Source organism: Amblyomma americanum, chromosome 10 (genome assembly GCF_052857255.1).
Source record: "Amblyomma americanum isolate KBUSLIRL-KWMA chromosome 10, ASM5285725v1, whole genome shotgun sequence".
NCBI classification, from domain to species: domain Eukaryota; kingdom Metazoa; phylum Arthropoda; class Arachnida; order Ixodida; family Ixodidae; genus Amblyomma; species Amblyomma americanum.
This window is the reverse complement of record NC_135506.1, coordinates 38008599-38022195: the sequence shown is the minus strand read 5'-3', so window position 1 is coordinate 38022195 and position 13597 is coordinate 38008599. Positions and strand designations below refer to the sequence as shown.

General features: G+C 46.4%; 1 protein-coding gene across 1 annotated transcript in view; it reads left to right on the top strand.

The window, feature by feature from the left end:
• LOC144107007 (uncharacterized) overlaps nucleotides 1-13597 on the top strand; it is an 88183-nt gene that overhangs the window by 18768 nt on the left and 55818 nt on the right. Inside the window, exons 5-7 of the mRNA XM_077639979.1 lie at nucleotides 6646-6675; nucleotides 8761-8790; nucleotides 11313-11342. Coding sequence (XP_077496105.1) covers nucleotides 6646-6675; nucleotides 8761-8790; nucleotides 11313-11342 — 90 coding nt within the window. The remainder of the gene's footprint in view (nucleotides 1-6645; nucleotides 6676-8760; nucleotides 8791-11312; nucleotides 11343-13597) is intronic.

The following is a 13597-nucleotide window of genomic DNA, read 5'->3' as shown; positions in this document are numbered from 1 at the left end:
GTCTTGCTATGTAATTCGGTCGCGAAGCCACGATGCCGCGCGGATAGATGATGGCCGACGTAGATCAGTCGGGTTGGTATCGCTTAGCTGCACAAAACGCCAGTGAGGAAGAACTGGCGAAGGCGGCTATAGAATGGAGTGCAATGAATCATATGCCCTGAGTGTACACGTGGTGTGTGTAAGGCTTGGCTTTAGGCGGCGAGCATCCCGTCGTTGCTGCACCAGCTCATCTAGTGTATTCAGCTGCGCATGTTCTTGGAGCGCCACGATCGGGGAAATGCGGGGAAGGCAAGTGATGGCCCTCATTGCCTCTCAAAACAGCTTCTAGACGATCCCATTGAGCCCCCGTCAAATGCTGGAATTGGGCTTAAAAACGAGGCGTGGTTGCACAACCGCCCGCATCAACTGTCGTGCCACATGAGAACGGGCTCCGCCTGTTTTAGGAGAAATGCGTCTAATCAGACCCAACGCCTGAATTGCTTGCTTTTTAGCCTGACCTGACTCGTGTATTGTGAAGCGTTTTACGGTCGAACTTTCTTGAATTGGAGTTCCGGATAGATGGAGACGAGTTGGTGTTGCAGCCAGTTTACGGCGCCGCCAGCGGTTGGCGAATAACACGAACGTGCTTTTGCTCACTGAAAGCTGGAGACCAATTGAAGAAGCAAAAGTCGAAGTGATATCTATGGCTGATTGTAGGCCTGCTGCTTCAGTCATCAGGTCGTTGAGTGCTCCACACCGTTATGTCATCAGCATGCAATAAGAACTTAATCTCGGAGACATCATGCAAGCGCCAAGCAAGGGGGATAAAAGCAATATTAACTAATATTGGCGATAACACCGATCCCTGAGGAACGCCGCGATGAGGCACAAATAATCCGACGGCCTCACCACTGAGGCGTATGGCAAAGTGTCGGCTTTCAAGGAAGGATTTAACAAAATTGCGCACTCTAACGAGGAAATGCAGCATGTCAAGCGATTTCAGGATGACAGCATGACTGTTATTATCGTACGCCTTTTCAACGTCCATGGCCAGTACAGTACGTACATTGTGGCTGCGAGTTGAGGCCAGAACTGTTGACGCCAAGACAGCCAGTCCATCTTCTGTACCTATGGACGTACGAAAACAAATTTGGGCGGGATGGTAGAAATCATGGTGCTAAAGCCACCACGACAGTCGTGTGGCAAGCATTATTTCGGTAAGCTTGCATAATGTTGGCGTAAGCGATATAGGCTGGAAAATCTTGAGGTCTGTCGCGGCTTCCCCGGCTTTAAATGGGGATCAAAATAGCCGATTTCGAAGTTTCTGGTACGGCGCCTTCTATCCATACCTTGTTAATGGTGGCGAGGAGTTGAGGCAGTACAGCGGAACTTAAGTTCTTGTAAACATCGTACGGAATGGAGTCGGGACCGGGCAAAGTCTTCCGACGGGCCTCGTCTATTGCTGCAAGACAGTCGGGCATTGAAAATGGGCTTGCAATTCCCTCGGCGTCGGCTGTATATGGGAGCTTATCGACACGTGCTGGAATGGCAGCCAAGGGGGCTCCTATGACCCTTTGACGCAACACATACTTGGGGAAAAACATCCGCGCTGCCTCTCTGGCGAATTCATCTGTAGCTAAGTTAGCTGCGAAGCATGCCGTGGCCGCTGAGTCAGGACGACGGGAACCATGTTCCATTGCACGAAACGTTCGCTAGTGTGCAGCATTCGATGACTTTCTCGAAAACTGCTCACACCACGCATGCCACTGCCGTCGCGAGAGATCGCGCTCATATCTACGAGCGTTAGTAGTAAGGTAATTCAGCCTTGTCCGTGCTTGCGCAGAAGTCGGGTCTCGGGAAGCTGCCATCTCCGCTTGTCGGCAAGCAGCCCACAGGTTAAGCAGACAAGCATCCAGCGCCGGGCGATTCACGTCCGTCTAGGTGACAGCAGTAGCCTTATTCAGCGCAGTTTGTAAGCAGTCCACAAGTAGTGTAGATGATTGCAGACAGAGATCTTCGACGGTGGTGCGAAACTTGTCCCAATTGACCACAAAACACCTACGGCGTAATTGGCGGGCCCTTGATGGATGGAGACCGATGATAGGATATTGGTCACTACCCCAGCACTCTGGCTCCAGGTGCCACGATAGAGTCCCGGGTCCTGACCACCACGTAAGGTCCGGAGCACATGTTGGACTGCGAGCATGGTGCACAGTCCGCGTTGCTGAATCTGGATGGTTGAGTAAAACAAACAGTGCATCTGCGAATCCGTCCCGCACACGCCTACCACGGGGGCTTCAAGTGGGGTCCCCGCAGTCCCGATGAGGGGCGCTGAAGTCACCACCGACTAAAACAGGCCACCCTGAGTGTTGTCGTCGTAGAGTTAATAACCACCCCAGATTAATGCTGGGAGATCCACTGGCGGGTCTTACATAGTATGACACGACCACAACAGTTGTCTTGGGAAGCTTCACAGCTACTGACTTCGACTACCTCTTGATTTGAGGTGCACCAGTTCTAGAGAGAGGCGAACTTGAGGAAAACGCGCATCAATGTACACCGCCGCCTTTCCCGGAGGGGCATCAGTGTGCACACAACGGTCGTTCATTGAAGGAGACGTGTATCCATTAAAGCCCGGAATAGATGGCAAGGCATCGGTCTCCTTCAGTAGCAGGGCCCACCCACGGAGCTTGTTCATGCGAAGTCGAGATTTTAGCTCTCCCAGCTTTGTAGAGAGGCCTCTGCAGTTTCATTGGAACACACCACAACAACGTGCACTCGTCATTTTCGATTAGGCTTCAAAGCGTTGTAATAAAATTGATGTCAGGTTAGATAACTGGTTTACCATAAATCGGAGGAGGGATGTTGCTGAGTTATCCTGCAGTGCTGCAGTGCTGGTTGTCTACGGCGAGCAAGCAGTTCACAGCGTTGCCGTAGCTTAGAGACCTCAGCTAAAAGGCGTGCAATTCGGTCGTCAACTGCTGCCATGTCCTCCCGCAGAGGTTCTAGTATGCTGTGCTTTTGTGTAGCTTGCAGGTGACGGTGATCCTTACGCACTTTATCGCTGTACGACGGTTGGGCAGGGGCTGCAGGTGGATTGCAAGTTTGTTCAGAAAGCTACGGCCAGTCGTGTTCATCCCACTGAAGAGCAGCAGACCTGTTGGATGTCTGTATCGGGGCTCTGTTTTCATTATGAAGCACTTGCTTACGGATCCTACGCCGAAATATCTCAGTTGCTTTCTGTTTTGTTGGGCAAGTTTGAGAGCTGATCTCGTTGTCGTCAGTCTTGCAAAGCCTGCACCTGTAAGATGGTGTGCCTTGTGGGCGAGCTTCATCTTTGTTCTAAAAGGGCACGATCGGCGCATGTGGCCAGGTCTGAAACAGCTGTAGCAGTAGACAGCACTCGGTTTATAAGGGCGAGGCCACAGAATACAGCCAAAGTAGTAAAGTCGTTCTGGGAGAGTTAATGGTGCCTGTAGAGTGACGATGAACGAGAGCCCCTGACACGGTGACACGATGACACGGTGGGTTGGACAGTACAGCTCACGCTGGAGGGTCGTCTGGTCTTCAGCAACGTCGACGTTGTAAACAACACAGCGTTGTAGGTCCGAACCTTCTAGTAGGTACACCTGAACCGGCACCGAGACCTTGCTTGTAATCAATATGCACTTGAGCGTTTGCAGACGCTCGACAGCAGCCAAAGTCGGGAGCCACAGAGCGATGGTAATAGAGTAAGTTCTAGATGTGAAGCCACGAAAACCTTTGGTTCCAAGGCACTCTTCCAGGTTCGCCTGAAGAATCCTGTTCGGAATGTCTGTCAGGCTTTTGACTGCCAGAGATTTAATGGCCACTTTATACGATACCGATCCCGACGTCGGCATAGCCACCTGGTTGGCATACGCTGGGCAGGAACGCTTGCCTTGTGAGCTGGAGTTTGCAGAAGACGAAACCTGCGCAGTATCCGCTGATGGGCGCTTTTGAGAACTGCGGAAAGCCGATGGCACGGATGGAGGGGCTGAAGACAGGTCCATTGGAGAGCTCTCCTCCTCATGCTGCACGGTGGAAGGCCCATCCAGCAGTGGAGGCTGGGCAGCCATTGCCGAGTTCCGACCAGAGGGCAGATCGCTCACGGGCTGAGGTGCATTTCAAGAAGGCGGGATGTGCGCTGTCGCTGATGGACCGGGAGCAGGGACCGACGCCGGCGAAGCCACCTCTGCCAGCGCGTCACCGGCGGCTCTAGGCCTAGCCTCGGAGCCCAGTCCAGCTGCCGGGATGACTGAAGGACATGCTTACTGCCACCCAGTCAGACGGCGCATGAGCCTCGGGAGCTTCTTGAGTTTCTGCGAAGTCAGTTCTCTTGATATAAGGAACGTATTTATGCGGATGGCGAGATTTTTCACTGCAGCGATGTGCAGCCACCTTAGCAGGGACACTTCGTCTTCTTCAAAATCCAGACGGGCTTCTTAGCTGCCAAGACACAGGCGGTTAATTGCTGGATAGATGAGATTTTTAGCAGGAAAAGGAGTGGTAATCGGATGTAGCCTGAGAGATTGGAAGACGGAAAAACAGGGGTCCTGTTAACTTGGAGATCGAAGACGGGGCAATGGCTTAATGTGCATAATAGTATACAATGCCTGTAATGTTTCAATATCGTACTGACTGAGAGCGGGAAAAAGAAATTAGAATGGGAGGCGCTGCGTTTCTTGAAGAAAATTTTGCACATCAGAGCGCGCTCTCTTGTCGCTTCGTCCAAGCAAAAAAGCGCCAATGGAAAGAACAACCGCAGAGGACACAGGCAAGCCCAGTTGATGAAATGAAATTTGCAAAAGATGCTTCCTCAAATGAGAGAAGCGGCGGCAGAACAGCAGGAAGTGATCTATTGTCTCAGGGTCGGCACAAAAAGGGCACAATGGGGAAGCCGCTAGGCCAGATCTGTGAAGGTAGAAATTTAGAAGGGGAACCCGGCAACGCAAGCGCGTGAAAGAGACCTCTAGTCTGCGTGAGCACCAGTCTTTGCTACACCAAGGATGCAGAAGATGCTGATATTCGGGGGATGATGTAAGAGCCGAGGCAGTAATTTCCTGAAATATTGTGTAGCTGCGAAACCTAACCGCAGCTGTATATGCACACGTTGGCAGGACAGCAACAATTGGGCCGCAGAGAGAGGCTCTTGCTAAGGAATCTGCAACCTCATTTAAGTGAAAACCCATGTGACCTGGTACCCAAAGCAACCTTACCGAATTCAGATGAAGCGGAATCAAACTTAAAGAGGCGTAATGCCCGAGACTCAGTGGGTGAGGATAAGAGCAAATCGACAGTCTGTCATTAACGCTAGAGCAGCATACGTCCAGTGTTAATAAAGTGGTCATCAGCGGAACCATCTTCCTCCCATCCTCCCCATAGACCAGGCCTGACTTTAAGGCCGATGGTGAAGGCTCTACATGACGCAGCCGGCACATGGTGCATGTCTTCCGTGCTCATCGCGTGTGTTTGAGAGTAGACGTTGCTAATGCCTGTCACACCACAGCTATGGGACATCTAATTAGGCCACTGTCTTTGGAGCCATTTTTGGAGGTTTTGATAAAGACAAGAAAAAGAAGTGTCTGAACTAGTCGTGTAGCTGGCGCCGAGAACTCCATGCAGAAGCAGAGTTCTTTAGCATTTACATACAGTTCCCTGCGTAACACTGTTTTGTGGATAACCGCGTAGAGAAAGCCAGTACGCTTGTGCCAGCATGCTGCAGTGGGTTTATTCAGTTGCTGGGTTGTGACTGTGATCTTTCTTTACGTGGTGAAGAGCTGAAAAACAAGTAAAAAATGCCTTGCCCACTTCACCTATCGCAGAACGGTCCTGGAGGTGCTGAAAGCAATTAGGTAGATTTTCGTGTTAAAATACACGTCCGCTAATTTTGTTTTGAGCTTCAAACCATTCAGGTGATGCCGTAATGTACGTCTAATGTATACATACGTCTCATCGCTGCAGAACCGTCATTCAACGCTTCAGTCTAATATGTATTCTGCTTATCATGGGAACTTCCGTTCTTTAGCGATAAAGCTATAACCGACCCGTTCACTGCGCAGTTCTTTTAAGCTCTTCAGCAAGCACTTAAAAAAGTGTGGATGTCATGTTCACCCCTAATGACTCGAAGTAATCAGAAGATCAGATCTGGCAGGCTTTGCAATCTGTGCTTTCATGGTATTTACACACATTCTTATAATTCGCTTTTAAAAGCTATCTTACTATTACAGCTAGGAATGTGCATCACCATTTTTACTCTTCCTCCCTTTTTCGTATATTTGCCAGTCTGATCTTTCTCTTCCTTTAGTGCTTTCTCTTGTACTTTTTGTTGTGTGCTAATTACGAATGGTCTTTCGCGTAGGCCAAAAATCTCGACAACCAAGTTTAGACGTCTGTTAAACCTAAATATACATCTCAAATATTTTTAAAAACATTATACAAAAATATTACTTAATACTCTGAAAGGTCACCTTTTGATTTTTGCCTCAGAATTAACATCACTCACAGCGCGTGGAAACTGGTATTTTTTGCGCGGACAGAAACAACGTGTGAAAAAAGATTATCAGGAAGTTATTATTGTGACTGTCAAAAAGTTGCTTTATTCTCCTATATTGTTACCACAGTGATTTTTTCTCTGCTTCTTTACAGAAGACGAATTAACACCAAAGGAAACTATACGTAAGCTGTTAAATGATCTAAACACTTAAGTATGGCTGATAACTCTGAATAAGCAAGAAATATGTGTGCATATTACATAGCATGATTACATACAACCGAATGAATCACGGAACTGGGTGTAGTGACGCCATCTTACTTTCAGGACACTTCTTATCACCTCGAGCGCTTTACGCCGAAAAATAGTCTATCGTCTTAATTTGTTGCATAGGTAACTGTTAACCCATGACAATTAAGCGTCAGTTGTTCCATAGTTTGAAGATCTCTCCACAACCCAGGATCTTGCCTAGGATGCTTTTCACCACACTTGGCCCTGGAACAAGCAAACGTACAAAAAACAAGCTGGCACAGTGACACATATATGCACCCTACATGAAAGCTGTTATAGGCATTTCTCTTGCGACTTTTCCGCGTCACAGGTAATTTTAGCGAAGCGGAGGTGGCAACAAAACCAATGCAGGCACGTTTTGCATTAAAGGCACAGGCTATATTTCCGCGATAAGTATAGATACGATCATTCACGGACACCTGACGTCATAAACGTGCTTCCATAATATATTTTCTCAGGTTCATGAACAAAACAAGCAGGTACTTTAAGTCATTAAAGGATAATTTCAGCAAAGAGCAAGGTCACAAGTGACGCTTTGTTCTATTAGTGAAAAAATCGTTAGCTCCACTACAGGGGTCATTTTCGTCTTTCTTTCGAAACCCACAGCTCACAGGTGTATTGTAGTGCATTTGATTTTACGCCACGAAGGACATATACTGATGTGTGGGACGTAGACTGACATTAGGGAGTGTACTGTTAGACGCTGCTTCTTGAAAAAACAAATAGGGCGGCTGCAGAGCACCTGCCGTTGTAAGCCCTCATCTACATGATTGCAGCATGTTTATTCCTCCTTAACACACACTGGGAAAAGCACCTATGAACACCGTATAAGAGACCTCCTTACCTACCAATCATAATATTCAAAGTCGTTGACGCAAAGCATAGACAGCTTGAGTTTTTCCGACGCTCCAAAAAAATCTTAGCCACACAGTATGCATTCCAGTTTTGAAAACCAATGCAATCGCTTGTCAGAAGCGCTCTACCCTTCATGACATCTGCTTTCAGTCGCCCAAAAGCTGCAAAGCAGATTGATTAAAATCGAAGTAAATCAGAATGACGTCACTAGAGATTCCTTATTGCCACACTCTTTCGCGCAATCTTAAAAACATGTAAGCTCTGCCAAAGTTCAACTGAAAGGAAAAATTTTCAGAACGAATCATCAAAAGCAGTTAGTTCCATGGGACAAAGAAGTCGCAGAAAAACCAATGCAGATCCGTCTTGCGTCAAAGGCACAGGCTATCTAAATGATTAGTTCGCATTAGCACAAATATGACATAAAGCATGGCATTAAAGGCCACCTATCCTCCCTTTTCAAAACATGTCTCATCCTGATTCGGTGCACTGTGATGTCTTAGGTTCGCATGCTTAACAACATGCGTATTAGAGAAGCTATTGAGGCCTACTGACACAGCAAATTCTTGTCCACTACGCGTGGATGTCTAGTTTGTACACAAGACAACGTATTGAAGCGGCTTTGATCACGTTGTCCTTGCAGAGAACTTGCATGAGTTTCCCGGTCTTAAACTACTGCGTGGATGAGGTCGTACAGACCACCGGTGCGATTCTACAAATAGAGAGCACCAGCTTCATTAGTCCGCTCACTTAGAACTGTTTTTCTAGCAAGCCCTCGTGGACGAAGTGTTGCTTTACTATGTGTCCTATTACAGCTTTCGTTAAAAATATCGCCGTTTGTATTCATTTTTTGCATTATTCCTCTTCTCGTCGCAGAGTTGCCAGAACAAAAGTAGTTGTACAAGTTCATGCGGTGTCTGTCTTCTGTGCAAATTTCGCGTTGCTCTCTTTCACGTAGCCGAGACTTCTGAATCTAAATTCACGGCGACCCAAGCGCATTCAAGCAGGTATATTTGTGAAGGGGATAAAAATAAAATCCATAGCAGCTCCTTTGAAAGACGATGCAAAATAATTGATATTTCTGCTGTACTGATCTCTGAGTAATTTTCTCCACTTTTATTTACCAGCAACTCAGCTGACCACCGGAACGACTGAAGGTAAGCGGCTGTGAAGTGTGGAAGTGCGCTCAGTGATAGCGGGAAATTAATGTTATTTTATATAGTGCTGAAGTACGTGAATAGAAATGGTGCTAAAGATTTCCCCAGATTTAGGGTTGCTGAATGCACAGAACGGAGCGAATAGAAAAAAGTAGCTTCGGGATGCAATCTTCACGACACTGCACTCCAGCGGTAGAGCACGTTTCCCATTAAAGGCACTGGCTATCTTTTGTTGAGGTGAATGTACGTCAGTGAGGAGGAAGACGTGACGTTAAAAACTCTTCCATATATAATGATAAGTATCCAGAGCGCTTCAGGTTCATCCCGAGAACCCACCATCGTAAGCGCCCACCGGCACCGTAAGCAGCTAGGCCGGCAGCAGTGCGCCTGGTATTGTGAGCCGCCGCAAAATCTCCGTGCCGCATGATCTGGAAATTGATGTCGAGAGCGCCGCGCCGCTAATAGCTGCTCAAAGTACTCGCTGGACGACTTCTGTTACATTTGTCGGTGTCTGTACTGCAGCGGCTTTGCGTACCCGAAGCGATGCTTAACCTTATAAAGCAGCCATTACCAAATAACTGCATGCAGCAGCCATTTTGATAATGTCATTCGAGCTTGAAAAGTCATCCTAGGACACAATAAAAATGATTTGTGCAATGAGAGCTTCGCTGTGACCTAAGGAAACTATACGTAAGCTGTTAAATGATCTAAACACTTAAGTATGGCTGATAACTCTGAATAAGCAAGAAATATGTGTGCATCTTACATAGCATGATTGCATACAACCGAATGAATCACGGAACTGGGTGTAGTGACGCCATCTTATTTTCAGGACACTTCTTATCACCTCGAGCACTTTACGCCGAAAAATAGTCTATCGTCTTAATTTGTTGCATAGCTAACTGTTAACCCATGACAATTAAGCGTCAGTTGTTCCATAGTTTGAAGATCTCTCCACAACCCAGGATCTTGCCTAGGATGCTTTTCACCACACTTGGCCCTGGAACAAGCAAACGTACAAAAAACAAGCTGACACAGTGACACATATATGCACCCTGCATGAAAGCTGTTGTAGGCATTTCTCTTGCGACTTTTCCGCGTCACAGGTAATTTTAGCGAAGCGGAGGTGGCAACAAAACCAATGCAGGCACGTTTTGCATTAAAGGCACAGGCTATGTTTCCGCGATAAGTATAGACACGATCATTCACGAACACCTGACGTCATAGACGTGCTTCCATAAATTATTTTCTCAGGTTCATGAACAAAACAGGCAGGTACTTTAAGTCATTAAAGGATAATTTCAGCAAAGAGCAAGGTCACAAGTGACGCTTTGTTCTATTAGTGAAAAAATTGTTAGCTCCACTACACGGGTCATTTTTGTCTTTCTTTCGAAACCCACAGCTCACAGGTGTATTGTAGTGTAGTTGATTTTTCGCCACGAAGGACATATACTGATGTGTGGGACGTAGACTGACATTAGCGAGTGTACTGACAGCTTGAGTTTTTCCGACGCTCCCAAAAAATCTTGGCCACACAGTATGCATTCCAGTTTTGAAAACCAATGCAATCGCTTGTCAGAAGCGCTCTACCCTTCATGACATTTGCTTTCAGTCGCCCAAAAGCTGCAAAGCAGATAGATTAAAATCGAAGTAAATCAGAATGACGTCACTAGATATTCCTTATTGCCACACTCTTTCGCGCAATCTTAAAAACATGTAAGCTCTGCCAAAGTTCAACTGAAAGGAAAAATTTGCAGAACGAATCATCAAAAGCAACTAGTTCCATGGGACAAAGAAGTCGCAGAAAAACCAATGCAGATCCGTCTTGCGTCAAAGGCACAGGCTATGACTAGTTTGCATTAGCACAAATATGACATCAAGCATGGCATTAAAGGCCACCCAGCCTCCCTTTGCAAAACATGTCTCATCCAGATTCGGTGCACTGTGATGTCTTAGGTTCGCATGCTTAACAACATGCGCATTAGAGAAGCTATTGAGGCCTACTGACACAGCAAATTCTTGTCTACTACGCGTGGATGTCTAGTTTGTACACAAGACTACGTATTGAAGCGGTCTTAAACGACTGCGTGGATGAGGTCGTACAGACCACCGGTGCGATTCTACAAATAGAGAGCACCAGCTTCATTAGACCGCTCACTTAGAACTGTTTTTCTAGCAAGCCCTCGTGGACGAAGTGTTGCTTTACTATATGTCCTATTACAGCTTTCGTTAAAAATATCGCCGTTTGTATTCATTTTTTGCATTATTCCTCTTCTCGTCGCAGATTTGCCAGAACAAAAGTAGTTGTACAAGTTCATGCGGTGTCTGTCTTCTGTGCAAATTTCGCGTTGCTCTCTTTCACCTAGCCGAGACTTCTGAATCTAAATTCACGGCGACCCAAGCGCATTCAAGCAGGTATATTTGTGAAGGGGATAAAAATAAAATCCATAGCAGCTCCTTTCAAAGACTATGCAAAATATTGTACTGATCTCTGAGTAATTTTCTCCACTTTTATTTACCAGCAACTCAGCTTACCACCACAATGACTGAAGGTAAGCGGCTGTGAAGTGTGGAAGTGCGCTCAGTGATAGCGGGAAATTAATGTTATTTTATATAGTGCAAAAATGGAGCTAAAGATTTCCCCAGATTTAGGGTTGCTGAATGCACAGAACGGAGCGAATAGAAAAAAGTAGCTTCGGGATGCAATCTTCACGACACTGCACTCCAGCGGTAGAGCACGTTTCCCATTAAAGGCACTGGTTATCTTTTGTTGAGGTGAATGTACGTGAGTGAGGAGGAAGACGTGACGTTAAAAACTCTTCCATATCCAATGATAAGTATCCAGAGTGCTTCAGGTTCATCCCGAGAACCCACCATCGTAAGCGCCCACCGGCACCGTAAGCAGCTAGGCCGGTAGCAGTGCGCCTGGTATTGTGAGCCGCCGCAAAATCTCCGTGCCGCATGATCTGGAAATTGATGTCGAGAGCGCCGCGCCGCTAATAGCTGCTCAAAGTACTCGCTGGACGACTTCTGTTACATTTGTCGGGTGTCTGTACTGCAGCGGCTTTGCGTACAGAAGCGATGTTTAACCTTATAATGCAGCCATTACCAAATGGTTGCATGCTGCAGCCATTTTGATAATGTCATTCGAGCTTGAAAAGTCATCCTAGGACACAATAAAAATGGTTTGTGCTATGAGAGCTTCGCTGTGATAGATTAGAAGGAAGCCAACAGATACCGCAGGGAGGAGCATTAGGGAAAGTTTTCATATCTTATTTTGGTCCACCAATTAACCAAATTCTGGGTGTAGGATCCGCAACCAAAGCTTTAACAACGGAGGTCCGGTGGCTGTCCGCTTTTATAATGCACCAGAGCCTCTGTCTAGCAGCAACTGTACTACGTCAAATGGTGCCCGTAACGTAACTTGAGTTTCCCAGCGTTGCCCTCGTCCGCAGCGGCTATGTTGTACGTACTGCAAAACTATTAGTACCATGATGGCGGAAGCGGCGCATGGACCTTCTTGCGCTACCCAAGGCATCAAAAGGCGAACGCTTTCCAGATTAGGTTCCAGACAGCATAAATACTTTCGAAATACCCCCATAGCTTAGCTGGCAGAGCACCGGACGGGAAATCTGGAGGCCGTAGGCTGGAATCGCACCGACGGCATGTTTTTCATACTATTTGATACACACTTGTCTTTTGGCAATGAAATACACATTTTTTTTTTCATTAATAGCACAAATAACACGACGAGCACACCAGTGTGCTCCGATGTCACTGTCTGTTTGCTTCCGTTGTATGCAAACCTGTGCACTGCAAGCCTTTTTTTAAAAGATTTTTCAATGGTGGTAGTTCAGGACACGCTGATCTAGGTTCTCACTTGCGGCATTTAACGATTAGACTTAACGTGGAATTGCTGCGTATATAGGTAATATCGCATTAAAGCTGTCTCGCAATATCCTCAAAAGGACAGGGTAAGCCCAATCTTTCCAATCCACTTGATGACATGTTTCGGTAACCTTTTCTCACGAACAAATAGAGAGAGCGGCTCTCTGTTGGCATCCTTTTTGCCATTGCTTTATCACCCTTCGAAGAGCGCTTTTCCGCTTATAGTGAATAGCAATGTGATTCAGTGCATCATGAGCAATAACACTGTTGCAGAGACCTCTGGAGATAATGGAAATGAAATGGAGCGTTCGTTGTGACACACCAGATGGCAGCTGTATCAAATTTGTTTTGTGATATTGGAGGAAAAGAGATATCGAGGGTCACTTTTGCGCTGTTTCTGTATATGAAATATAGTTCATTATATTCTCACGTTCTCTTATAAAGTACAGGCAAAAGATTGGCCTTCTGCTGTCTATCGTTCTGAAGATAATCATACCATCGCAAAGAAAAGTAATCTTTTTAGGCAGATTAGTTTCTAAATTTTCGCACGTTCTCTGATCAGTTTCATCCATATCCACCCTCTCTATAGTCAATATTCAACATTTCGTTCCAATCATTAAGATTCAGAGGCTTTATTTTTTGGCTTCCTGTGCTGCTCAGCCGTCCAAAGGTAATTTGACGTTTGTCGGTTTCTATCAACCAGCGGAGAGTATTACGGCTCATAGTATGCCGAGAGGCCCCTAGAACCTTGGCTCTTGATATGCTACTGCCTTTGAATATTAATACCTACCTATGGCAATGTTAGTGCTCCTCGTACTCAGGAAGTATTTTTTTAGCTTGCTTCCACGTGATTGGAAAGAAAGGACAAATGCTCTAATAGAGCCCAAATGCTGCAAAAAAGCACTGTTTCGTTCGTGGA